Below are 27,858 nucleotides of genomic sequence, written 5' to 3' on the forward strand. Positions count from 1 at the left end.
AGGAGCCAGGAGGCTGCAGCATTTGTTAAGGGGCATTTCCCTGGATACAGCGGGGGTGTCTGTTCAGATCACGAATCTTGGAAAGAAGCCCCAACAGGGCTGCAGAAGTAGCCAGGGGCGAGCGGTGTGGGAGCAGCTCACCTTAGTCTTCTTCCCTTGTCCTCTCCCACACAAAGCAAGTGCAGCATCCCCGGTGCAGAGTGCAGGAGATTAGTGTGGGCCTCTGGGCCTCACTTCCTGTCTTTTCTTTCTGAAGCCTTTGTTCTACTTTCCCGGGGTGTTGGCCTCTACCCTGGGGTGATTCGCTCTGAGACCAGAGCTTCAGAAGATTGGCCCTGCATGACCCTCCTGGGGGCATGTAATAACAAACAGACTTATCTGCTGGCCCTAAGACTGATGCATCCTAAGTGCCAGGGGTGAGGGGCCTGGAAGATGGCACCTTTCACAAGCTCCCCACAGGATCAACGTAGCCACGGTCCATGTTTGGAAAACACTGCTTAAAATAGTTTCTTCGTTAGTTCACAGTTCCCACGGCAGTGACAGTGATTTACTCCCCAGGCGATTTCAGAAACTGATCTGGAAACCTCTCCCGTCTTTTTCCAGAGTGCATAGAACGAATCCCATGGATTGCTCCAGAGTGTGTTGAAGACTCCAAGAACCTGAGTGTGGCTGCTGACAAATGGAGCTTTGGAACCACACTCTGGGAAATCTGCTACAATGGCGAGATCCCTCTGAAAGACAAGACCCTGATTGAGGTGAGTGTTGCCGTCCAGGGTGCAAGCCGAGTGAGGACTGCTTGAGCGCTCATGGACGTCTTGGGAGCTGTCAGGAAGCCTCATATCGTGGGAAGAGGTGGATGTCTATTTGAATCTCCTCCACAGGCTTACTGGCTGTGTGACCTCAAAAGTGTCAGTAAACTTCCCTGAGCCTCAGTTTCATCATCTGTAAAATGGGGATAAATAATACCCACTTTGCAGGGTTGTTGTGAAGATTAATGATGCATGTAGAGTGCCAGGTACACGATATGTGCTAGTAGAACGTTATAATATTATTTAGCTCAGATTTTAAGTGCCCATTAGTCAGCAAGATTAACACATATTTGTTGAGTTTATCTTAGATATAGATACATAGGCTGAATTTCTTAATATCATGAGTCCTTCCTAGGCAGTTAAATATGTCTTACAATTTTACAAATTTAATGTAAGAGTTTCATTAAGTTCATATTTACTTAACTAATTTTATATTTGGCATTTAGGTGGTTTTTAAATTTGTGATGTTCTATCTAATTCTGCAGGGAGTATCTTTGAACATAAATCTTTGTTTATATCTGACTTATTTCTGAGTCATTCGATAGTTGGAATTAATGAGTCAAAGGATTTGAAGAATCTGAAGGTTTTTATACTTACTGCCAAGTTGTATTCCAGGAAGGTTGCATGACTTCCCTGGAAGGTGGCTTGTTCAGAACTGGGGTATACTGCCCATCTTCCTTGAATGTGGGTTTTTGTGTGGGGACTAAGATTTCCCCAAGCCGCAGTGAGGCAACAGTAACACACATGTTTATGAAATCTACCTTGTAGCACAGCTGTTGGGAATTAGGGATGGTAACTGGGGCTAAAAGGTTAGTGACTGGTTCCCTTGGTTTCTTCCCTGTGGTTTTCTTCTTTACAGAAAGAGAGATTCTACGAAAGCCGGTGCCGGCCAGTGACACCATCTTGTAAGGAGCTGGCTGACCTTATGACCCGCTGCATGAACTATGACCCCAACCAGAGACCTTTCTTCCGAGCCATCATGAGAGACATCAATAAACTGGAAGAGCAGAGTAAGACAGTCTTTTGCTCCATAGCTGAGAACAGCCAGTGCCCAGGGGAGCAGAATAATGAGGGGCCCACGAATGGCGGTCACTCCTTTTTGATGTGGTTTCTTTTTTCCTCTGTTAGATCCAGACATTGTTTCTGAAAAAAAGCCGGCAACCGAAGTGGATCCCACGCATTTTGAAAAGCGGTTCTTGAAGAGGATCCGTGACTTGGGAGAGGCAAGTTAGGCTGGAGTGCCCCGCTGACCGTGTCGCCTCTCTCTGCATCCAAAGCTGCTGTCCGTTCTCTGTCGTTTCGGGCCAAAGTTTATGCAAGAAAGCATCTCCCCGCATTTCCTCTGGGCCAGTTGAATCCCAAGGGATTCTCCATTTGACACGGATAACAGTGCACATATATGTGCCTGTCCAGGGGCTGGATATGCACACAGGACGTTGGTCTGCTCCCTCCAGACTTGACTTTTCTCTGAGGGATGGAACAGAATGGAAAGGGAGAGATCTGGGGGAATAGGTATAGATGTGGTTGAAACAGAAAAATCCCTGTCTCGGACTTTCCTGGCTATCTGTATCCTGCGAGGCTGCTTGAATGAGGGATTATTTACTACACAGGCCAGCTAGGGTGTCAGCTTTGCCCTTGGATCTCAAATGGGAGTTTCCGAACAGCTAATGTGACCAGAAAATCCACTGTGATTTGCATCTTTGTACAGATTTTCTGTAGTTCAGTTAAATGAACATAGAGTCCGTCCCACACTGAGTATCTCCTGTGGGCTGCAGCTGCATGCTGGCACCTTCCAGGCAGTGTGCTTCGTTCCTCAGTCCATCCTGAGAGGCCGCTGCTGTGCACACGGAGCGCTCTGGAGCCAGCTCAGAAGACTGCGTGACTGGGCCCACATCTCTGTCCAGTGGCTTGGTCGGGACCTGATCCCACGTCTAAACACGCTTCATACCGTGCTCTTTTCAGCTGCATTGTGGTGCCCTTCAGCCTGGGCCCACAGCTGTCAGAGAACACCACAGTTGTCCTGCAGGGCCAGAAGCCACTTTCATTTCCTTTTGGGTTTCATTTGCATGGAAAGTGGGATTGGTGTGTTATTTCACCAGCCCCTGATACCTGCTTGTCTTAACCCAGTCATGGAGGGGATGGCATGTGAGACCAAGAGAGGAAGGGACCGGGTAGGAGCTTGCTGCGTGTAAGGTCAGGCTGTGCTGCTCGCCCCTGGCCTTCGTGGGAGCAGCACAAGGAGCAAGCCTCATGTAAGTGTTCCTGCTGGCCCCGCGTGGGGCTCTTCTCATGAAGCACATGGATCTTTCCTTCTAGGGCCACTTCGGGAAGGTCGAGCTCTGCAGGTATGACCCTGAGGGGGACAATACTGGGGAGCAGGTGGCAGTCAAATCCCTGAAGCCCGAGAGTGGAGGTAACCACATAGCTGATCTGAAGAAGGAAATTGAAATCCTAAGGAACCTCTATCATGAGAACATTGTGAAGTACAAAGGCATCTGTACCGAAGATGGTATGTTGGGCACAGTGGAGTTGGTTTGAAAGCGAAGGGACTGTCTGGGGTTAAAAGGCCAAAACCGAGCAGGCAGAGTCCTTGGCCTTATCTGGGCCCCCTGGACATGCTCGCTGGTGGTTTGCAGGAGCTCTGGGGCTTCACTGTTGTACGCACGGTCATGTCCCTCGGTGCAGAGCTCCCGGAGAAGCCACCGCTGCCAGGGATGATCTCAGCGTTCTCTCCCAGTACTGGAGACTGGACTTCACTCATCCCGATATTCATACTTAGGCCCTATGAAACTGGCACCCATTGTCTGCTTTTCCTATTCTGATCCAGTCCTAGCTGGATCTTTCATTTTCTAGTTGTCTAAATCAAGGCAAGCAGTATATACTAATAAGTATGTCTTTTTTTTACAAGCCAATATAATACATATTATATTCTAAAATTGGTAATGCAATGATGTGGCTCATAAATTTTAAAGGTTTTTTTTTTTTTTGAAGATTTTATTTATTCATTCGACAGAGACAGCGAGAGAGGGAACACAGGCAGGGGGAGTGGGAGAGGAAGAGCAGGTTCCCAGCGGAAGAGCCTGATGTGGGGCTCCATCCCAGAACCCTGGGATCACGCCCTGAGCCGAAGGCAGACGCTTAACAACTGAGCCACCCAGGTACCCCAGTGGCTCATAAATTTTAAAAATCAGTCATTGGCAGTGGTTTGCAGAGCACTCTGTTAGCTCAGTGGGTGCTGATGACTGGGCTGTGTTATGTACACGAGTGTAACTATCTCTGTTCATTGCTGAGGATCCCAAAATTCTGGAGCTATAGAGGTTCAGTAGCTTGCCTGGGATTCAGGGGTGACCCTGAAATCAGCTCAGGACCTGCGTCTCCAGATCCTACACCCCCCCTCTACTCTCCCACAGTTCCTTCATCTGGCGACCTTGTCCTGATGGGTGTTTTTTTTCTAAACAGGAGGAAATGGTATTAAGCTCATCATGGAATTTCTGCCTTCAGGAAGCCTTAAGGAATATCTTCCAAAGAATAAGAACAAAATTAACCTCAAACAGCAGTTAAAATATGCCGTTCAGATTTGTAAGGTAAAAAGAAAGAAAAAAAAAAACACGTTAAAGATGAAAAAATCAGGCCCTCTGTCCTGGGTAGTTGGGTGGTAATTAGACCGCAAGTGGGAAGCTTTCTAGTAATTGTACCTGGGTCCATTTTGCTCTGCACGATTTGGATGAAAATTAGCCAGTACGGAGAAGGCTGATTTGTTCATATGGCTGATTTAATGTGCATTTCTTTTAGTTGGGTTGGTCTTACTATTGCATTAAAAACAAAACAAAAAGAGTGATAGGTAAATGAAGTGACATTGGTGCTTTTTTGTGAAGCAGTGATGGATACAAAATGGAACCTGAACCAACCTGTAGCAAATGCACTCTCCCTTCACCTCTCTCCCTCAGGGGATGGACTATTTGGGTTCTCGTCAGTATGTTCACCGGGACTTGGCAGCAAGAAACGTCCTCGTTGAGAGTGAGCACCAAGTGAAAATTGGAGACTTTGGTTTGACCAAAGCCATTGAAACTGACAAGGAGTATTACACAGTCAAGGATGATCGGGACAGCCCTGTGTTTTGGTAACAGAATCTAATGTTATGTTAATGTCTTTTATTCTTTCTGCCAGAGTCAAGGTTAGAAAGAACTTAGTACATTTGGAATTGATTGATCTCTGCCTTCAAGAAACACCTTTTAGGCTGTTTCACTGAAAGCAGCCCACACAGAAATGCCTGATGTTCATATGACACCGTCTTCCAGGGAGTGGAGGACGCTAACCACTGGTGGCTGAGCATCTCCAGCTTCCCAAGAGAGGGCATTCATCTGACATAGTGCTTAAAACCATTAGTAGTTGCAGGGGTCACGTCCACGCACAGGACGCCTAGAGGGCAGGTAGCAGGAACGGGTGGGAACGCGGTGAGGAAGTAGGCACTGGCAGATTCAGGGCGATCCCAGACAGAGCAGAGCGGAGCACGGTTCACAGGGGGTCATCGGAGTGTCTTGGTCAGAAGGCTGCACCCTGACTCTGAACCCTTGCAGCTTGCAACGCCATCCAGGGGAGAAGCTCTTCAAGCCTCTACTCCACTGCTCGCATAGAACAAATCAGCACCTCCGAGGTGCATCCCGCATAGACAAACCTAGATCTCTCCCACCCATGGAGCCTAAGCCTTCATTCACTCATAAATATGTATCGGGGCCCTACTTTGTGCTGGGTACTAGAGATCTGTGGTGAACAAGCAGACCGAGTTTAGAATTTAATGGATTGGGCAGCCAAATTTCATGGTGGTATAGCATAGAATGGTTCAGGTTTGGTTTTCTGGAAGTCCTGTTAAGACTTTAAGAGCTCCATGGGGGTTTGTAAGGATGGTAGAAGGCGGCATGCGTGATTAGCAAGAATGAGACGAGAGCAGTGAATGTCACGGGACCTGAATCTGAATCAGCTCAGTGTTGCCGGATCACGAAGTGGGAGGTCTCAAGGACTTGGTGGAGCACTGGAAGCCAAGTCACAGAGTTGGCACTCCACCTTCGAGCTTTGGGATATATCACTGGAGGGTTTAAGAATGGCAGCTTTTGCTTTAAAAAGATCACTGTGGTTGGGAGGGTAGCAAGATTGGAGCCAAGGGAGTCTGATTCAACCAGAGCCAGTGAGGGTGTGAACTAGGACAGTGACGGTGGGGCTTAAGAGAAGTGAGTAGGTTTGAGAAGTATTTAGGAAATTGGATATGGGGGTGCCCCCATTTCTGGCTTGGGCAATTGGGTGTGTCATCCGCTGGAACAGCTGACCTTGGAAGAAGGCTGCATGGTGAGGTCACTGCTGATTAATTTTGAACTTGCAGAGAACACCTGGGGTGTGTCATCCTATGCCGCCTCCACATGGACGGCACGTGCTCCGTGGAACGAAGAGCACAAATTGTCTACTATTTTAAAGTGGACGTGTGTGTGCTACAGAGATCCCGTGACGGTATTGTTGTTCATGTCAGATGTATGCTTCCTAGGAGGTGTGATTAAACACTGAGAAAAGCCAAAGAAGGGATTTTCCGGAGTTACTCTGTAATGTGTTGGAATATCCTTCCCAGGAAATGAAGTTTCATGGTCTGCTCTCTTTCAGGTATGCTCCCGAATGTTTAATTCAGTGTAAATTTTATATCGCCTCTGACGTCTGGTCGTTTGGAGTGACTCTGCACGAGCTGCTTACTTACTGTGACTCCGATTACAGCCCCATGGCGGTAAGTCTTCCATGTCCCTTCATCCGAACCTAGCACCCACTGAAAATGTGTAAATTTTGTTAAGTGGAATCCAGTTAGTGTGTTACAATGGAAAGTGTCACTTTTCCATTTAACGTGGTTTGTCACTTGACACTTATTTGTGGCTTTCTCAAGTCCTCAAGGAGCCCAAGTTCTAGAAAATGATGCTGACTTTAAGGGCCTGACCTGTGTGAGGAGCCCAGGGATAGTTCCCTGGGAGAATGGGGAGCGGTGGGGAGGGCCTTATTTGAGCCTCAGGTATCCATAAATGAGGTCATTTTCACTGAGGCTCTTCAGCCAGGGGAGGGGCGGTTGGTGGAGTCAGAGACTACAGACTAATCATTGAGAGCTAATCAAGATTTTGGGCTTTCTTTTAAAATTACTAAGGAGAGGGACACCTGGGTGGCTCAGTCGGTTAAGTGTCTGCCTTCAGCTCAGGTCGTGATCCCAGGGTCCTGGGATCCAGCCCCACATTGGGTTCCCTGTTCAGTGGGCAGTCTGCTTCTCCCTCTCCCTCTGTCAAATAAATAAAATCTTTCCGAAAAATAAGGGGAAAAGCCTTTTTATTATCTTAATTTCCAGTTAATCCTAGAAATTTTACCTTAAATACATGCTAAAATATTTGGTTTGATTTTACATAGTTGTTCCTGAAAATGATAGGCCCAACTCATGGCCAGATGACAGTCACAAGACTTGTGAATACATTAAAAGAAGGAAAACGTTTGCCTTGTCCACTTCACTGTCCAGATGAGGTATTTGTGGGCCATTTTACAGTAATAAACTCAATTTGTTTTGTTTTCATCCAGCAAGGGTTTGGGTGGAGGGGTGGGAAAAGTCGTTTTTAAAGTAATTTTCTGAAGCTGAATTTCAAGTCAGACATCTGAAAAACTACCTTTGGGGCAGATGACAGCCACAAGTTAACGTTTAAAGTAAGGATTCCCTCCAAAAGTAGGCTCACCTCAGTGAGCACCCTAAAGGAACACACTCTGGTGTAGCCCAATTGTGACAAGTACATAGAGTTGACCCTTGACCTACACGGGATTAGGGGTGCTGACCTCACACAGTTGAAAATCTGAAGGTGACTTTTGATTACCCAAAACTTAAGTCTACTGTTGCCCAGGAGCCTTACTGATAACAATTACAAGAGAAAAAAAATGGTAAGAGAAAATACATTTATATCATATTTATTGAAAAAACTATAACTGGAACTGGACAGCTCAAATCCGTGTTGTTCGCGGGTCAGCTGTAATTGCATTTTAGTCAATAGCATTTATGACATTTATTCAGTTTTCTGTATTCTAAAGTGATTTGAGGCTTGAAGACCAACCAGTGAGGAAATTTAGAGTCTACACTGAGATGTAAGACCTGCATTTTTTGGAAGGTCGATTCATGAGCTTCTCAAGACAGTTCATCAATAACACTTGAGTAAAAGTCCATTTCCAAGAATTTTTTTAACTTGATTTTTTTCCCCCTCCTTATAGGTTTATCAACTTATGAGAAAATGCTGGGAATTCCAACCATCCAATCGGACAACTTTTCAGAACCTTATTGAAGGATTTGAAGCACTTTTAAAATAAGCATGAATAACATTTAAACTCCTGTGTATCAAGTCCTCCTTCCCCAACCAATACCCAAGCCATTTAAAATTTTTAAGGGAAGAAATTTGTATTTGGGTATGTAAAAGGCACACTGTGGTGCTTATCATATGTAAATACTTCCCTCTTGAAATTTGGCACCTGTAACAGATAATGACAACCAAAACAGTAGAAAGCACTTAAGCACTCCTCCTTTTGGAAAGAATGGAAAGCACCATTCTGTTTGGCTAGCGTAATGTCCCAGTTGCATACCAGAAAACAAGAGGAGCCAACAGAAGCCCTTGGTCCCAGCCGCCCGTTGATGCGAAATGCTTTCCTGGCAGATAGAGATTGATGGACTTAGCCAATACTCTAACATGGCCTCAATCTCTCTACAGCGATAGACCAAGCATTCTTGAAATATTAGATACCAGTTAGTAGACTATTGTTTCTATACAAAAATGAGTGTATTCCTGTCACCAGTAGGACTTAAACTTTGTTTCTTCAGTGGCTTTGCTCCTGTCCCCCTGGGTGACCAGCAATACTGATTTTTGAGAAAACTGGTCTGAGCCAGGGGGACAGCTATGGAATAGATACTCTGCTGCATGTTTATTCTTGAGAACCAAGCCTGTGCCCCTGCTTTCCTAAACAAACAAACAGTACTCAGAATGGACTCCAAGACCTGGGATACTAGCATACGTGCTTTTCAGAAATGTTACTGTATACCCTTTTCTAACTCTACCACTTTGGGGCAAGCTGTTGCAACATTGGTTTTGGATGCTGTGTGCAACCAGTCAGTGTTTTCATAATTAACCATCCATCTGCAAGAGTTCAGGACCTACTAGATAGTTTTCAGTTTGCTTGGAGGTAGCTGGGTAATCAATCAATCAAAAATGTCTAATCTCTGATTCAATGTGAACCATAAGAACTTGATGACCAAGAGTCTAAAAAACTTCTTGTTAACGCTGTCTAGCATTTTGTTTGGTATATCATTACTTTTCACCTTTTGAGCCTGAAAAAGAAAGAGTTCTGGATTGATTCAATGGCAACAATAAACTTTGCCATTTAAATTTATTCAATAACCCTACATCACCAAGGTCTCTGTGTCAAACCTGTGGCCACTCTATATGCACTTTGTTTACTCTTTATACAAATAAATATACTAGACACTTCACATGCATATGCCTTTTAATATTAAGATTTCATTGTCAAAGCATTCAAACAATTTGTTTACATAGAAAAATAACAGTGTAGACTTTGCAGGGGGTGGGGAGTTTGGTAATGGTCCTTATTACAGACACTACTTGATTTGTACTTATCTGTTCTAGCCAATGTTAGGGCAGAGCCCCATGTACTATCATCCAAAAGAGCTTAGTTCTTTCAACCTCTTCCTGCTTTCACTTTGCAGCTCTGTATTATCAGAGAGGTGTGACTAAGCATTGAAGATGCTTAATGCAATAGGAAATGGGAAGGAGAAGCACAGAACATGGAGAAACCATTATTCATCTGCTGAGTCATAACTGAGTGATGCCAATCCTTAGTAATTAACTGTCTAGCTGGCATTTTCAAATAGAATAATATATGAAACCAATTTCTTTACAAACCATAGAATAGGGTACCTTATATCATAGTCAAAAATAGGTCTCCCAAATTACAAGATATTTAATCTGATTTCAAAAAGACTAGGATCCTAGAGACTCATAACAAGGAACAAACCTGGAAATTTCTAGATGGTTTCTCGTATGTTTATACCAAAGTCTTCAGGAAATGGTGATATCAGAAGTTATATGCAATAAACAATTCTTGCTGAAGTAAATTGAGTTAAATAGCTGATAATTTTTCAGCCTAACACTACAAAAGAATAAGAGAAAGCAGAAAGTGAGGTATAACTTACTAGCTCAAAACTGTTCCTCCACAGTGCTCCTTCAGAAAGAGCAGCATTGACTCTTTGTGGAAATAAGGGCATTTGAGGATCAAAATAGGCCTTGTTCTAGCAATTAGATCATCACTAGTTTTTGCCATGAAATCAGAAACCTACATTGCTTGCCACTTACAAGTCTGTTGCAGAAGTTAAAGGATTAGGGAATTAGTGCCATTAGACCAGGGGTCAGCACACTTTCCCCCATATAGGCCCAGACAATACATATTTTGCAGACCATATGGTCTCTGTCACAGCTACTCTGCATTGCCACCATAGCACAGAAGTAGCCCTAGACAGTATGTAAATGATGAGCGTGTCTGTGTTCCAATAAAATTTTATATATGGACACCAAAATCTGAATTTTCTAGAACTTAATTCAAATCTGGTCTACTTCATTTAAAAATGTAAACCTCATTCTTAGCTTGCAGACAATATAAAAACAGGTGGAGGACTGAACTTGACCCCAGGGTGTAGTCCACCAACCCCTGAAATTATTTCGCCAAAGCTATTTTTTTTTTAAAAAATAGCTTGTTTTTCACGAAAGGTATAAGATTAAAGCATCTGTAGTTGTGTAGAACTTGGACATCACTTATCACTCTGGGTTTTATAGTGCAGGCCTGATGTGGGGGTAATTATTTAGTTTGCATGTAGAACATCTTTATAACATTACCACCACTGCATTTTGTAGTTGCACTCTTACAGTTCTAGGAAAAGTTCTAAAAATCTATAAATGAGATAACTTCTAGGGAAAGTAGATTGAAATGTACATTGGCATATTAGAAACTCATTCTTCTAAGGCTCAGGAAACAAGACCGTTTCCCATTTATTGCTTCATACTTGGTGTCAAAATTATTCCCCGTCCTAAACAAGGAATATTGGAACATTGTTAGTTTCTCCAGTGGACTAATAAGTTAATACCAATTAAGATGCATCTAATTCTAATGGAAAAGGTCCTCCGTTGTCTTATTGCTACTTATTTTTTATTTGGCAATTCTGCTTGCTGCACAATACAGTTCCTTCTGGGAAATTAGAAACCCGTATTTAAAGGATATGGCTAGTCTGAACGTAGTTAAGGCAGCGATGAACAGCGGAGATACTGCAAAAAACCTTACGAGGTTATAAGGAGAGAACTTAACTCAATATACGCGCTTCTTTTTTAAGTAGGTTTCCATGAAATATGCTCCTGTCCCCTGAGAATGCTGATCAACCAATTCCACAGAACCACCTTCTGGGGCAGAGATGAGATATGATGAGCCTCGCTTTTCATTTCTTAAAGAGGATACCTATGAGAAAAAGCACAATGCTAATATCTAAATTAAAAATTGGTTTATTCATTAAAGATTTTTATAAGAAAAGCAATTCTTCTGATTTGGTCTAAAAACAATACAGGATAAAATTTCTATATCAAAATCACTTTTGATATAGAACCTTCAAAAAAATACAAACCAGCCTCTGAGTGCCCTCTCTCCTCCACCCCCAATATTTGGGGGAAAGGAAAAAAAGCAATTGCATTGCTTTTGCTGTCCCCACCTAGTTAAACCCCACTGAGTCAGAATACCTGTACTAGATGTCCGTATTCCTCTGAGAAAGGTGAGTGGCTAAGAAGTTGAACTGCATATCAAATTAGATGATGGGTCTGTCTAGCAACAAAAGAAGTGGCAACACACTAGCAGGTGTAAAAACACAAATGGTTCCAGACCCAAGGGGAACACAGGTGTGCACAGGGAATTCAAGACCATTTCCAGAGCTCAGAGGAAGATGGCAGAATAGGAAGATCCGGAGCTTACCTCATCCCATAGAGGCAACAATATCTATGCAACTAATTCTGGAGATGACCTGAAGACTGACAGATCTTCCAAAGCGAATAACACAGAGAAGGCTACACTGAAAAGGGTAGGAGGAGCAGAAATGCAATATGGAACCAAACCCCAGCACAACTACCCACAAACAGGAAGGACATCATAAGCACAGAGGAGCAAAAGGATCAGAGCCCACACTGAACACCCCCAGACCTCAGGACCTGCACTGGGAAGGTGAGTATCCATAAGCCTGGCTTTCAAAATCAGCAAGGCTTACCTCCAGGAGAGCTGGAGGGCTGTAAGAAACTAAGTCTCCACCCTTAAAGAGCCAACAAGCTAAATAACAGCCCAAGACACAGTATGAAAGAGTTGGAAATTGACTAATTTTAGGTCATGTGCCCGTGGGGCAGGGATCTGCAAGAGCTTTCTCTGGAAATAAAAGTGCTGGCAGGTGCCATTTTTCTTGCTTTTCCCTAGCCTAGATAGCCAGAGGCTTTCAGGAGTCAGTTCTAGCACTCTTCATCTGCCTTGCTAGCACTACATACCCCACCCATGTCATTCCTTTGTGGACCTGCCCTGGACAGGGGAGGAATGCAAACCCTCCCCACCAGCACACATGCAGCAGTCACAGTGGCTCATTACTATGCAGAAAGCTGGGCTGAGAGCCAAAACCCTGCCCACCAGTGAGCCCATGGTGGCTGCAGCTAGGCCTCTAAGCCAGCAACACAGGAAGCAAACCCTACCCACCAGTGCCACCACAGTAGCTGCAACCAGGCCTCACAGGGAGCAAGTCCTGCATACCTAGGCACTAGCAGCAGTCGTAGCCATAACAGGAGGGCACGTGTAGCCCACACAAGGAACACCCCTGGAGTGCTTGGTTCTAGTGACTAGGAACAGTTTACAACAGGGCCTTTTCTACACAAAGCCACTGGTTTCAAGATCAGGAGACATAGCTGACCTGCCTAATGCATAGACAGAGTTAGACAAAATGACATAAAGGTATATGTCAAAAGACAAAATCCCAGAAAAAGAGCAAAACAAAACATAAGAAATATGCCTGATAAAGAGTTCAAAGTCATGGTCATAAAGATACTCACCGGACTTGAGAGAAGAGTGGATGAACTCAGGACTTCAACAGAGAGAAAATATAAAAACCAATCAGAAGTGAAGAATACGACAGCTGATATGAGCAATACACTAGTGGAATCAACAGATTAGAGGATGCAGAAGAATGGATCAGGGATCTGGAAGACAGGGTGATGGGAAGCAACCAGGCTAAACAGCAAAAACAATAAATAATGACAGGTTAAGAGACCTCTGCAACATTATCAGAATAACGTTCATATAAGGGTCCCAGAAGGAAAAGGGAGAGGCAAGGCAGCAGAACTTACTTGAAGAAGTAACATCTGAAAACTTTCCTAATCTGGGGAAAGAAACAGATATTCAGGTCCAGGAAAACCAGAGAGCCTCAAACAAGATGAACCCAAAGATGTCCACACCAAGACTCATAATAATTACAATGGCAAAAATTAAAGATGAAGAGGGAATCTTAAAAACAAGATATAAGTAAACCATTACATACAAGGGAAACCCCATAAGGCTATCATCTGATTTTTCAGAGAAACTACAGTCCAGAGGAGTGGCATGATATATGCAAGGTGCTGAAAGGATAAAACCGACAACCAAGAACACTATATTTGGCCTTACGGGAAATGTTAAAGAGAATTCTTTAAGTGGAAAGAAAAGGCCATAACCAGAAGAAAATTATGAAAGGAAAACCTTTTGCTGGTAAAAGTAAACATAATAAAGGTAGTAGATCAATCACAAAGCTAGTAAGGAGATTAGAACACAAAAGTAAAAGTAATTATATATGCAAAAATTAGTCAAGGGATACACAAAAAGATAAGGTGTCATATACATAAAATTTGGAAGGAGTAAAAATTTCATGCTTTTAAAATGTGTTTGAGCTTAAGTGACCATCAACTCAATATAGACTGCTGTACACACATAGTACATTATATATGAACCCAGTGGTAACCAAAACCCCATAACAGAAAAGAGAAAGGAATCTAAGCATAACACTCAAGAAAGCCAACAAACCACATGGGAGGAGAACAAAAGAAAAAAGGAACAGAAAACAAAAAAGTTAACAAAATGACAATGAACACACCAATAATTACTTTAAATGTAAATGGACTAAATGGTCCAATCAAAAGACACAGAATGGATAAAAAGAGTAAGACCCAAAGACCCATCCATATGCTACCTACAAAAGACTCACTTTAGATCTAAAGACATTTACAGACTAAAATGAAGATATAGAAAAAAAGTTATTCTATGTAAATGGAAGCCAACAAAAAACAACAAAACAAATCCCACAGCTGGGGTATCAATACTCAGATAAAATAGACTTTAAAACAAAGACTGTCACAAGAGAAAAAAAGGTCATTACATATTGACAAAGGGATCAGTCCAAGAGGATATTACAATTGTAAATATTTGTGCACCCAATTTAGGAACACCTAACTATATAAAACAAATATTAACAGACATAAGGGAGTAACTGGCAGTAATACAATAATAGTAGGGGATGTTAACACACTACTTAAATCAATGGATAGGCCATCCAGACAGAAAAATGAATAAGGAAACAATGGCTTTGAATAAAACTTTAGACCAGAGGGACCTAACAGATATATACAGAACATTCCACCCCAAAAGAACAGAATACATATTCAAGGGCATGTGGAAAATTCTCTAGGATAAACAGGCCATAAAACAAGTCTCAATAAATTTAAGAAAACATGTCATTTCTTTTCTGATCAGAACAGTTAGAAATCAATTAGAAGAAAAAAAGCTGAAAGAAACACAAACACATGTAGGCTAAATAACATGTTACTAAACAACCAATAAGTCAAAGAAGAAGTCAAAGAGCATATCAGAAAAACACCTGGACATAAATGAAAATGGAGATGTTACAGTCCAAAATCTTTAGGATGCAGCTAAAGCAGTTCTAAGAGGGAAGTTCACAGCAAAACAGGCCTACCTCAAGAAACAAGAAAAACTTCAACAATTTAACCTTATGCTTAAAGGGAATAAGAACAAACCCCAAAGTTAGTAGAAAGAAGGAAATAATAAAGATCAGTATGGAAATAAATGAAATCCTTAAAAAACAATAGGAATGATCAATGAGATTGAGAACTTGTTCTCTGAAAAGAAACAAAATTGATAAACCATTAGCCAACCAATAAAAAAACAAAAAACTCAAAATTGGAAATGAAAGTTACAATGGACATCTTAGAAATACAAAAATTATAATTACTACAGAAAATTAAATGCCAACAAATTGGACAAACAAGAAGAAACAAATTCCTAGAAACACATAATCTTCCAAGACTGAATCAGAAAGAAACAGAAAATCTATTCAGGCCAATTACTAGTAAGAAAATTGAATCAGTAAGCAAAAAAAGTCCCAACAAGCCTAAGACCAGATGGCTTTACAGGTGATTCTACCAAACCTTTAAAGAAGTGTTAACACCTATTCTCAAACTATTCCAAAAAATAGAAAAGGAAGGAATGCTTCCAAATTCATTCTATATGGCCAACATTACCCTGATACCAATACCAGATACTACCAAAGATACTATCAGAAAACAAAATTACAAGCCAAAATCCTTCATGAACATAGTTGCAAAAATCTTCAACAAAACATTAGCAAAGTAAATTCAAAAATATTTAAAAAGACCTTACACCACCATCAAGTGAGATTTATTCCAGGAATGCAAGGATGGCTCAATATATACCAATCAATGTGATACACCACATTTACAAAGGGAAGGAGCAAAATCATATGATCATCTCAATAGTGGAAAAAAAAGCATTTGACAAAATTCAACACACATTCATAATAAAAACTCTCCACAGACTGGGTATGGTGGGATCATAACATAATAAAGGCCATCTATGACAACCCACAGCTAACATACTCAATGGTGAAAAACAGAGCTTTTCCTCTAATATTAGGAACAAGACAAGGATGTCCACTCTTGCCACTTTTATTCAATGTACTATTGGAAGTCTTGGCAATTGCAATCAGACAAGAAAAAGGAAAGGCATCCAAATTGATAAGACATTAAACTGTTAATATTTGCAGAGAACAAGATACTATATGTAGAGAACCTAAAGACTCCACCAAAGCCTGTTAGAATTAATAAATGAATTCAGGGATGCCTGGGTGCCTCAGTCAGTTAAGCATCTGACTCTTGGTTTTGGCTCAGGTTATGATCTCAGGGGCATGAGATCGAGCCCCATATGTGGCTCACACTGGAATGTGAAGTCTGCTTAAGATTCTTTCTTGCCCTCTCCTCCTGCCCCTCCCCTCTGCACACTCTTTCTCCAAAATAAAGAAATCTTTAAAAAAAATAAATGAATTCAGGAAAGTTGTATAATACAAAATCCGTATACAGAAACATGTTGCATTTCTATACACTAATAATAAAATAACAGGGAAATGATGTAAAGATTCCCATTTATAATTGCTCAAAAGAATCAAATATTTAGGAATAAATGTAACCAAGGAGGTGAAAGACCTATCTTCTGAAAACCATAAGACACTGATGACAGAACTCAAAGATGACACAAATACATGGAAAAATATACTATGTTCATGGATTGGAGGGATATTCTTAAAATGTCCAAAATACCCAAAGCAATCTACCAATTTAATGCAATCTCTATCCAAATACCAACTATTTTTTCAGAACTATAGCCAAAAAACAAACAACAAAAAAACCCCCACAAACCCAAAATTTGTCTGGAACCACAAAACCCCTAAATAGCCAAAACAATCTCGAAAAAGAAGAACAAAGCTGAAGGTATCACAATTCCAGATTTCAAATTATATTACAAAGCTGTAGTAATTAAAACAGCATGGTATTAGCACAAAAATAGATACATAGATCAATGGAACAGAACTGAGAGCCCAGAAATAAACCCATGTTTATATGGTCAAATAATCTACAACAAAGAAGGCAAAAATACACAAAATTGAGCAAAGACTGTCCCTTCAATAAATGGTACCGAGAAAACTGGACAACTACATGCAAAATAATGAAACTGAATCACCTTTACATGATATGCAAAATAAATTCAAAATAGATTAAAAACCTAAATGTAAGACCTAAAACCATAAAACTTGTATAATAAAGTATAGGCAGTAATCTCTTGGACATCAAACTTAGCAATGTTTTTCTGGATATGTCTCCTCAGTGGAAAACAAAAGCAAAAAAAATGCAAAACCAACAAACAAAAAACAAAATTGGGCTTACATCAAACTAAAAAGCTTTTGCACAGTGAAGGAAACTTTCCATCAACAAAACAAAAACCAAACTCACCTGCTCCTTCCAGCCCACTCCAAGTCACCAGTGTCTCCCTAGAAGGAGTTTTTACACGTCTGTGCCCCAGCGTTTATGGCTGCTACCCAAGGGATGTCTCTAGATTGCCTGACTCTGATAGCCAACAGAACTTATATTCATGAGTCCCACAGTACTATAGGAAACAAAAAACAAATTCTTAATGGATGCAGGAATATCCTCTCTACCCCCCCACCTGTGACTGTATACCTGGGCCCAGCACAGAGGGAACAGGCAAAAACTTCCATTTCTATTTCTTCCTAGAAGAGGTTTAACTACATACTTTTCCAGCTTCTACCTGAGTGTCCAGGTTCTAATCAGCCTGCATCTATGTGCTAACTGCAACCCATCCTTTTAGGACACTGACAAATCTTAGCATACCCTCAACCACTGGGAGTCACTAAGAACAAAGAAGGAGGCTTGAACAATCACAAAAGTTTGAGGGACAATGAAGAGCTCAGGCCAGGTTCATCCTCTACACAACACCATTCTGTCAAGACTGGCAGAGGTGGCTATTTTATCTAATGTGCAGAAACCAACAGAGTCAAAGAAAATGAAGAAACAGGGAAATGTGTTGCAAACAAAAGAACAAGATAAATATCCAGAAACAGATTGCAATTAAACAGAGATAAGTGATTTACCTGAGAGGAGTTTGAAATAACAGTCAAAAAGTTCAGGGAAGGGGCGCCTGGGTGGCATAGCGGTTAAGCGTTTGCCTTTGGCTCAGGGTGTGATCCGAGCGTTATGGGATCGAGCCCCACATCAGGCTCCTCTGCTATGAGCCTGCTTCTTCCTCTCCCACTTCCCCTGCTTGTGTTCCCTCTCTCGCTGGCTGTCTCTATCTCTGTCAAATAAATAAATAAATAATATTTAAAAAAAAAAAAAAAGAAAGAAAAAGTGAAAACACAAAAGGAAAACAAAGAATATTAAAAAAAAAAAAAAAAAAGGACAGGGAAATGATGCATGAACAAAGTGAGAATTTCAACAGAGACAGAAAATACTTTAAAAGTACCAAACAGAAAACTCAGAGCTAAAGAACACAACTCAACTGAAAAAAAAAAAAAAAAAAATCAATAGAAAGGTTCAACAGCAGACTAGATCAACCAGAAGAAAGAAAGAATGGACTTGAAGACAGGTCAGTGGCATTCATCCAATCAGAGTTGCCCCCCCCCCAAAGCGGGGGGGGGGGGAGAATGAAGATAGTTTAAGGGACTTACGGACCACCATCAAACAAATCAGTGTATATATTACAGAGGTCCCAGAAGGAAAGGAGAGAGCAAAAGGGGCAGGAAGCTTTTTCAAAGAATTAATGGATGAAAATTTCTCTACCCTGAGGAAAGAAACAGACATCCTGATCCATAAAGCCCAACAAGTACAAAACAATATGAATTCAAAGAGACCTACACTGAGACACATTATAATTAAATTATTAGATATTAAAGAAAAGGAGAGATTCTTAAAAGTAGCAAGAGAAAAGCAAGTTGTTAGCAAGGGAACCGCCTTAAGACTATAAGCAGATTTTTTAGCAAACCTAATGACATAAAACTCCTAGAAGAAAACATAGGTGGTAATCTCCTTGGCATCAGTCTTGGTGATGATTTTCTGTGTTTAACACCAAAAGTTAAAGGAAACAAAAGCAAAAAACAAAGCACAAGAAACTGAAAAGCTTCTGCACAGCATAGGATACCATAAACAAAATGAAAAAGCAACCTACTAAAGGAGAAAATATTGGCAAATCATGTATCTGATAAGGGGTTAATGTCCAAAATCTATAAAGTACTCATGTAACTCAATAGCAGAAAACCAAACTGCTATTATAAAATGGATAGAGGATCTGAATAGACAACTGTCCAAGGACATAGAGATAGCCAATAGGTACATGAAAAGATCATCAGGGAAATGGAAATCAAAAACACAGACAGCAGGAATGCATAAGCCTGTGATGGTACACGGAAGAGAGTAGTGGCAAATGAAGTTGGAAAGACATGCTGGCCTCAGTCATGGAGGGTGTGAGAATGAGATATCACCTCATACCTAGTAGAATGACTATTATCAAAAACACAAGAGATGTTAACTATACTGGAATTAAAAACTTAAAAAAAAAGAGATAAGTGTTGGCGAGGATGTGCAGAAAGTGGAAAATTTATGCACTACCGGTGGGAATTTAAATTGGTGCAGCCACTATGAACAAAAGTAGAGGAGTTCCTCAAACAATTAAAAATAGAACTACCATCCGATCTAGCAATTCCAGTTTTGGGTATTTATCTGAAGGAAAAAAACACTAACTCATAAGTGATATCTGGGCTCCCATGGTCACTGCAGCACTTTTTACAATAGCCAAGCCATGAAAACAACCTAAGCGTCCATCAGTGGTTGAATGGACACAGAGAATCTCTCTCTCTCATGCACACACAGTGAGAGAGAGAGAGAATGGGAGAGAGATTATTCAGCCATAAAAGGAGAAAATCTTGTAATTTGTGACGACATAGATGGAGCTTGAGGGCATTATTGTCAATAAGTCAAATAGAGAAGGACAAATACCATATGATCTCATAGGTGGAATTTAAAAAACAAAGAAAAGCAAGCAAATGAAACTATAGATACAGAACAGATTGGTGGTTGCCAGAGACGGTGGGGAGTGGGGTGGGTGAAATGGGTGAAGGTGGTTGAAAGGTACAAACTTCCATTAATAGAGAAGTCCTGGGGATGTGATGCACAGCACGGTAACTATGATAATACTGTGCTGTATATTTAAAAGTTGCTGCAAGAGGGGCGCCTGGGTGGCTCAGTCTGTTAAGAGGCTGCCTTCGGCTCAGGTCATGATCCCAGGGTCCTGGGATCCAGCCCCGCATTGGGCTTCCTGTTCATCGGGGAGTCTGCTTCTCCCTCTCCCTCTACCCCCTTTCCCCTGCTCTTGCTCTCTCGGCATGCGCTAATAAATAGATTCTTTAAAAAAAAAAAAAAAGTTGCTTCAAGAGTAGATATTAAAAGTTCTCTTCACAAGAAAAAAAATTATAATCCTGTGTGGTGATGGATGTTAAACTAGACTTCCTGTAATCATTTTACAATACATGCAAATACTGATTCATTATAATGTAGACCTGAAACTAATATAATGTTATATACCGACTATATCTCAATTTAAAAAAAAAGAAATTCCACCCTAGATTAAGATTTCCTGCGACAAAATTGCATACTAAGACTGTAATTTCTCCACTGTCAAGCCTCTAATTACTCTCTTCAGCTGCCTTTTTCATTTGAGCCCCTGCGTTGGTCTGGTGATCTTACTGCCTGTTAGACCGTGGCCACTAACACTGTCAGACCCTTAGCTTCAGGTATAAAGAACTCTTTTGCTTTCTTTCTTTCTAAGATTTTATTTATTTGTCAGAGAGAGAGAGAGAGAGAGAACACAAGCAGTGGGAGCAGCAGGCAGAGGGAGAAGCAGGCTCCCTGCTGAGCAGGAAGCCCGATGCAGAACTCGATCCCAGGACTCTGGGATCATGACCTGAGCTGAAGGCAGACACTTAACCAACTGAGCCACCCAGTTGTCCCAAGAACTCTTTTTCTTATTAGCATTCTTCCTCTAATAAATGATCAGTCCATCAAATTAAATTTTGAAAAGGTACTTGTTTGATAACTCAATCCATTTCTCAAAGGCAACAGGGAAAGAAATAATACCTAACTCTGGAATCTGGAAATCTCATACTTTCAATTTCTTTCCCTTGATTCTTCCTGCTGTGTAGTAATCCATATTTCCTGTCTCAGTGTAAAGCAAATCAATAATCTGAATTTTCCTCTCTTTCTATACTATCTTTATTCTCAGAAGCCAGGGAGGAAATTTATTAGGTGCTTTCACGAAAGGACTTCCCGGTGGTGCTACACCGTTCACAGGAAGAATCACGTGAGATGCCGGCGATCAGCAACACACCTCACCGAGTGGCACAGGGAAGATCAGTGAGAAGAGGAAAGGGAAATGGATGTCATCGCCCACGCGATACTGGGAGAAAGAGGATTTTTCTGATACACACTATCAAACATATCTAATTGTTAGTGCAAGGACTGCTGGGTACAATGGGAAGTAATGATAGTTGATGAAGATTTTTGAAACAAAGCTCAGTGTTCTTGGAGAAATAAATCTGAATCAAACATCAGTAAAAGGAAATACCACAAAAGACAGGAAGGTATAAAGCAGGCAAACACTCTTCCTTCTAGTTCGTATTTGCAGGATACAGACATCCATTCCTTCATAGACTAACTACTGAGGGCCCCGGGCTGTGTGCTATGGGGCTACCTAGACAAACGAAGCTTGAAGTGTGCCCTCCAAAAGCTCATATCCTAGGAGCGGAAGCAAGAAAAGCACAAAGCTAATTTCTAAAAGGAGAACGCCGCCACACCAAAGGAGACATAGAGGTGAAGTGCTCAAGCTTTTCATAGAAGGGAAAATGGGAGAGGAGGGTTTGAGAAATATGGACAGAATTTTCCCCGATAAGAAGGCATCTGGGTGGATTTGGAGAAGATGTCAGCTGTGGACATGAGGAGAGTGGGAATGACCCTTCTGCCGAGAGGTGGTGCCGGAGCGAAGGCAGGTGGCAGGAAGTCACAGGCCTGGGAGGGCAAGCAGTGGCCGGTCCACGGAAAAGAGTGCAGCCGATGAGGCTGGAAAGGCGAGCCGGCCTCGGTCACGGAGGGGCTGGAACGTCAGGCTAAGGATTATAAGTGGAATAAGGACTTTGATCTTGGAATCTGGAAAATGTAATAAGCAGCTCTATAAAGAATGTGGTAATGGAAGAGATAGGCATTAGATACATACGTGTGGGCAGAGATTATACGTGATTTAAAACTTCGGTTAAAATTTTACATGGAATAAACAAGTGAGAAAGTGGTATCCTTCGAAAATCCGAAAAAAAACCACCCCAATTTCAACGGGCATTTATGCTTTGGAGAGACTAAAGAAAGACACTGAGTAGAGGAAAATGTCTACTATTCAGGTATAAATCAACTTAGCAAAATATCCAAACCATGATACGTTTGAGAGGGAAACTGACAAAATCTGACGACGACGATATTCTACACCGTACCACTGACACCAGCCTTGTGCAGTAGCAGAAAAGGAATCCTCACCATTGAATAGATGTGAAAACAAAAGCTCAGATACCGTAGGTGATTTGGCTGAAAATGCAAGGTTATTAAATGTTAGAGCTATGAATCCAACCCATTTTTTCTCACTCTGGTGTCCTTTTCATTAATCCAATCTGCCTTATTTCTAAAAAGACATTTTTGTGAACCCATGTAGTTAGTGCGAAGCCCATTCTATAACTATGCAGTTGCTATTTTATTTTTGGATTTAAAGGAAGAGATCTTATTTTCTTTAATTAAAGCAAATATTTTTATCTTCATGTAAATGTAGGCTAATTTCCTTTTATTCCCATGTGAATTTAGAAAGAGAACGTTGTGGTTCCATTTTTGGACTGGCAAAGCTTAATACTTACAGTGTGTCTTAAGCTCCATATTTAAGCTCACTTCCATAATGGAACTGAAGGCTAGTTTTTAATGTCTGATAAGAATTCTCAAAACTGGGATCGTGACTATCCCCCAGCGAGATGCCTTTGGGATAGGTTCATGGGGATGGTGGGCTGGGTTCGGCTCTGCTACCACTGGTCCAAAGTCACTCTAGTTATGATCGTTCCTGCTCTTCTGAAAGGAATGTAACCGCAGGGTGTATAGTTTTCACTAGTAGTGAAATACAAAATCAGATTGGTTTTTCAAAAATTCTGCTTCTACTTAGGGCTCCTCAGTTTTGTTTTTTTTTTAACGAATTATAGGCTTGGCCTCTTTTTTTTTTAAAGATTTTATTTACTTATTTTAGAGAGAGAGAGAGAGCACACGAGCGGTGGGGAGGGGCAGAGGGAGACGGAGAGAGAGAATCCTAAGCAGACTCCCTGCTGAGTACGGAGCCTGATGCAGGGCTCAACCTCATGACCCTAAGATCATGACCTAAGCGGAAATCAAGAGCTGGACGCTTGACTGACTGCACCACCCAGGCGCCCCTCCTCAGCCTCACTTTTACCTTTAGCCCGCCTTTACCTTCTCTAACTTGTCTCGTTAGTTGAGTTAAATTAGAAGGAGAGCCTAAAATGAACAACTGCACTAGTTCTTCTAGAATCTGTATCAACCCCTTAATATTCCTTTCTTATGGCTTCAAGTCCAGCTTTTGGACTTTATACCTAGAGAAACATGAATTAATTTATTTACTGTATTAAGCATAGTTCACTTCTAAAATTTTATTTAAATACAATTTTTTTCTCTTCCCCAGTTAAAAATGATTTAAAATCAAATTTATTTTGTGACATTAATGACATAACAGTAAGATGTCTCTTCCTCATACATATGCATAGATATTTTCAATTTTCACATTAATTTTTGCTTTCAGCTACTTGACTTTCCTCATCAATGTTAAGTCTTAACTTTGAATTAAGGACTGGTCCTCCAAAAGTATTGGAGCACATTCCAAAATATAAAAGTAAAATTTAAGTGCCTGTCTGCCAAGTTATACAAATTCTGTATCTTAGGTTTAAGTATATTTAATAAAGACTCAGGATGCCTGGGTGGCAAAGTCGGTTAAGTGACAAACTCTTGGTTTCAGCTCAGGTTATGATCTCAGAGTCGTGAGATCGAGCCCCACGTCAGGCTCCATGCTCAGCGCAGAGTATGCTTAAGACTCTCTCTCCTTCTAGACTATGGACTATGAGAAACAAACTGAGGGCTTCAGAGGGGAGGGGGGTGGGGGAATGGGATAGGCCGGTGATGGGTAGTAAGGAGGGCACATATTGCATGGTGCACTGGGTGTTATACGCAACTAATGAATCATCGAGTCTTACATCGGAAACCAGGGATGTACTGTATGGTGACTAACATAATAAAAAATCATTATTAAAAAAAAAAAAAAAGATTCTCTCTCCTTCTGCCATTTTTTTTTTTAAAAAGGACCCTTACATATTAAAATCCTTTGAAAAATTAACATATAAGAGTAGCAATTCAAAACTATCTTCAGATTTAAGTATACTGTACACTATTCTTTTATTAATTTTTTAACATTTAAAAAATTGATTTCGTTTATAAACATTTTAAAGTAATGAGGATAACTAAATTCCAAGTGGTTGTTTTTCCTTAATTCCAGTTTTTAGCAAAAATCATTTTTAAAGTATTTTCCAAATTATTGGACGGGGTTAATATAATCCATGGTACTTTAATTATTGTTTAAGGTAGACTTAGGTTTTTAAAAAATATTTTATATAGTTGGTGTCTGTCACAAGATTCTGATCTACCCATCCACACAAAAATCTTTTGGCCGGTCTCTGCACTCTTTGCCCACTAGGTGGCAGCATTAGGCTCTATTTGAAAGGCCTGAACACCAGGCCTTTTCGTTCATTTTTCAGTTTTGTTTCCTATTTCATCATAGAGTCTTATTCCACATTCTGTGATTGACTCCCTGAAATATGCCATCAGCTTCCTTGCAGGAAAGAGCTCTGTAACCAAGGGCAACACAACACAAGACTACAACAGGCAGGTAGATAGTATTCCCCTAAATACCGCATACCAGACAACTAACCAGTTCGGTGAGTGTCAAATGAAAACCCTAAACCGCAATTTAAACAATCCTATGAAACAGCTGAAATAATTCATACATTATTTTTTACAATATTACACTCGTGACTATGTCAAACTGAAAAGCTGCTTAAGAGAAACTGTGACCTATTTTACCATACTTTACTAAAAGGCGGGGGGGGGGGGGCGGGGTGGGCAGGGAGAAATGCCTTTTGACAGATTATAGTTAGATGTTAGGTGTAGGCATTTAATAAAAGGTTAATTGGCCCAAAGGCTTTTCCCTTAAGGTGGGCTTCTCCTAACCATCTGACATAGATGTACCTATTTATTGCTGACATTTCAAACTCCATTTATACATCCGAATTAACAGGATTACGGGGTGCCTGGCTACCTCGGTGGAGGATGCCACTCCATCTCAGGGATCTCAGGGTTGTGAGTCCCAGCCCACACCGGGGTAGAGATTACTTAAAAACAAACAAAAAACAAAGAACAACAACACAAAAACAGGCAAACTAACAGGATTATGTAGCTGCCTACAATGCTACTATCATCACTCGAGTGTTACTATAAATTTTTAACTACATCTAGTTTTAAGTTTTCTCAATAAGAGAATATTTAAGAAATGCACTTTTTGAGAAAATTAATAACTTGCTCAATGGCAATACTCCATTATTATAATCAACTAGAGAAATTGGATGGGTAACCCGTTTTCAATTGTTTTCTAATTAGAACTAGATCTGTAATTAACTTGTTTTCTTATTATTACATACTTTTAGGATCTCTAAAACATTGAGCGAAAATGCTACCCTCTATTTAGTACAGTTAGACTTTTGTGGGTTTTTTTCTAGAGTCCAACACTTGTTGATATTCACAAGGTTGCGCAACTATCACCACCATCTAGCTCCCCAGTATTTCCATCACTCCAAAAAGATGCCCCAACCTGTTAGCAGTTATTTCACAACTCCTACTTCCCTGACCCCCAGTAACTGTTCACGTTCCCTATGAATTTGTCTATTCTGGACATGGCAGATAAATGGGATCATATAATATGTGACCTTTCGTGTCTGGCTTATTTCACTTAGCATGATTTCAAGGTTCATCCATGTGGTGACAAAGATCAGTATTCCACCCCTTTTAGCGCGACATAACATTGCATTGTATGGATACGCCACAGTTCGTTTATTCACTCGACAACTGATTGACATTTGGGTCATTTCTCTTTTGGCTATGATGAATGCTGCTTCTATGAAAATTAATGTCCAACTTTATGTATAGACCTAGATTTTCAATTCTCTTGGGTCTATATGTAGGAGTGAAATTCCTCGGTCATATGGTAACAGTGCGTTTAACATTTTGAGAAACAGGCAAATTTTTCCAAAGCAGCTGCACCATTTTAATTCCCTCCCAGCAGTGTTGAGGGTACCAATTTCTCCACGTTGTTGCCAACATTTGTTATGGTTCATTTTTCTTCATGCTCTGTTCTTTCTATTCTTCAGACTGGATAATCTCAATTGACCTGTCTTCCCAACATGTTGATTTTTTCTTCTGTTGCTCAGATCTGCTATGCTCTAGTAACTCACTCCAGCTATTGTGCTTATTCAAATCCAGAACTTCCGTTCGGTCCTTTTCTAATCATTATTGCCAGTTTTACTGATGCTTTTCTTGAGCAGAGAATATTTGGAGCTGCTTCTTACTGTGTCTGTTTTTGCCGATGTCATCTATGGCTTGCACGTTCCATTTAGGCCTATGATACACTGCGAATTTTAGAGTATGGTTTGAGGTAAAAGTCAGGCTTCATGTTTTCCAACATGGACAATCAGTCGTTCTAACAACATTTCTGTTCTTTGCCTATTTAACTGTTCTGGCATTTTGGTCAAAAATCAGTGTACCATGGAAGTATGGGCCTATTTTTGGACTCTACTCTGTTCCAGCGATCTACGTGCCTGTATTAGCCCGCACCACGCTGCCTGATTGTTACGACTCTGTAACACATCTTGAGGTCAGATAGAGGAAGTCCTCGTGCTGTGTTCTTTCGCAAGATTTTAGCTCCTACGCATTTTAATACAAACTTTAAAAATCAGCTTGTCAATTTCTATTTGAGAAAAAGGCTACCGAGAAAATGGTTGGGATAACACCGAATCTATAGACCAGTTTGGAGAGAACCAATACATTATCAATATTAGGTCTTCCGAGTCACTGACACGGGATACCTCTCCATTCACAGGCATTTTTCATCTCTCGCAGCAACGTCTTGTAGTTTTCATTGTTCCTACAAATCTTCTGTTAATTTATTGCTACATATTTCATGTTTGATGCGGTTGTAAATTTTTAAAAACTTTATTTTCCAATTGTTTGCTGCTTCTACACAGAAACAATTGATGTCTACATATTGCCTTCTATCTCGTGACTTGGCAGAGTTTGTTAGTTTTAGTGGTTGCTTTTTAGGGGAATTTTTCATGTAAACACTCATACAAAGAGACATTTTTACTTTTCCTTCCCATCTTATGCCCTTTTTAAATGTTTTTAAGAGCGAGCGAGCATGCAAACGGGGGTTGGAGAAGAGAGGCGGAGGGGGAGGGAGAATATTAAGCAGGCTCCACACCCAGCACAGAGCCTGACAGGAGCTGGATGCCGGGGCTCAATCTCACGACCCTGAGATCACGACCTGAGCCAAAATCAAGAGTCAGATGCTTAACCGACTGAGCCATCCAGGTGCCCCATTATACCCTTTTTTAAAAAACCTAGCTGCACTAAATCCTCCCATAAAATGTCAAGAAGAAGAGGTATAGATTCAAGCCTTACTCCGACAATCTGTTTGCTTTCATTGGAGCATGGACTCCATTTTTATTTAACTATTATCATTATTCAATTTAGATTTCCTGCCTACCTGTTTGTTTTCTATTCAAACCTGGGGTTTTTTTTTCCTTTCCTGACATTTTTTGGGCTTAATCAAATGT

At 40.9% G+C, this 27,858-nt stretch overlaps 2 protein-coding genes across 8 annotated transcripts in view; one reads left to right on the top strand and one right to left on the bottom strand.

Annotated features, from left to right (window-relative positions):
* JAK1 (Janus kinase 1) overlaps positions 1–9,339 on the top strand; it is a 156,688-nt gene extending 147,349 nt beyond the window's left edge. For all 6 annotated transcript variants that reach the window (XM_048220461.2, XM_048220462.2, XM_044383777.3 and 3 more), the window contains 9 exons: positions 604–755; positions 1,669–1,819; positions 1,938–2,032; positions 3,126–3,318; positions 4,269–4,393; positions 4,757–4,929; positions 6,456–6,573; positions 7,233–7,343; positions 8,073–9,339. In XM_048220461.2, the coding sequence (XP_048076418.1) occupies positions 604–755; positions 1,669–1,819; positions 1,938–2,032; positions 3,126–3,318; positions 4,269–4,393; positions 4,757–4,929; positions 6,456–6,573; positions 7,233–7,343; positions 8,073–8,168 (1,214 nt within the window). In that variant the 3' untranslated portion in view covers positions 8,169–9,339. The remainder of the gene's footprint in view (positions 1–603; positions 756–1,668; positions 1,820–1,937; positions 2,033–3,125; positions 3,319–4,268; positions 4,394–4,756; positions 4,930–6,455; positions 6,574–7,232; positions 7,344–8,072) is intronic.
* The window catches only part of RAVER2 (ribonucleoprotein, PTB binding 2), a 91,221-nt gene continuing 72,698 nt past the window's right edge, over positions 9,336–27,858 (bottom strand). Inside the window, exons 12-13 of one of the 2 annotated variants that reach the window (XR_008958811.1) lie at positions 17,938–18,140; positions 11,302–11,369 (exon numbers count right to left, since the gene is read on the bottom strand). Coding sequence is in view for 1 of the 2 variants with exons in the window: in XM_026497435.4 (XP_026353220.2) it covers positions 11,223–11,369 (147 nt within the window). In the remaining variant the exon portion in view is untranslated. Of the gene's footprint in view, positions 11,370–17,937; positions 18,141–27,858 lie in introns of both variants that reach the window. The other variant, XM_026497435.4, reaches the window with a different exon arrangement.

This window comes from Ursus arctos, unplaced genomic scaffold (assembly GCF_023065955.2).
Source record: "Ursus arctos isolate Adak ecotype North America unplaced genomic scaffold, UrsArc2.0 scaffold_12, whole genome shotgun sequence".
NCBI lineage: Eukaryota > Metazoa > Chordata > Mammalia > Carnivora > Ursidae > Ursus > Ursus arctos.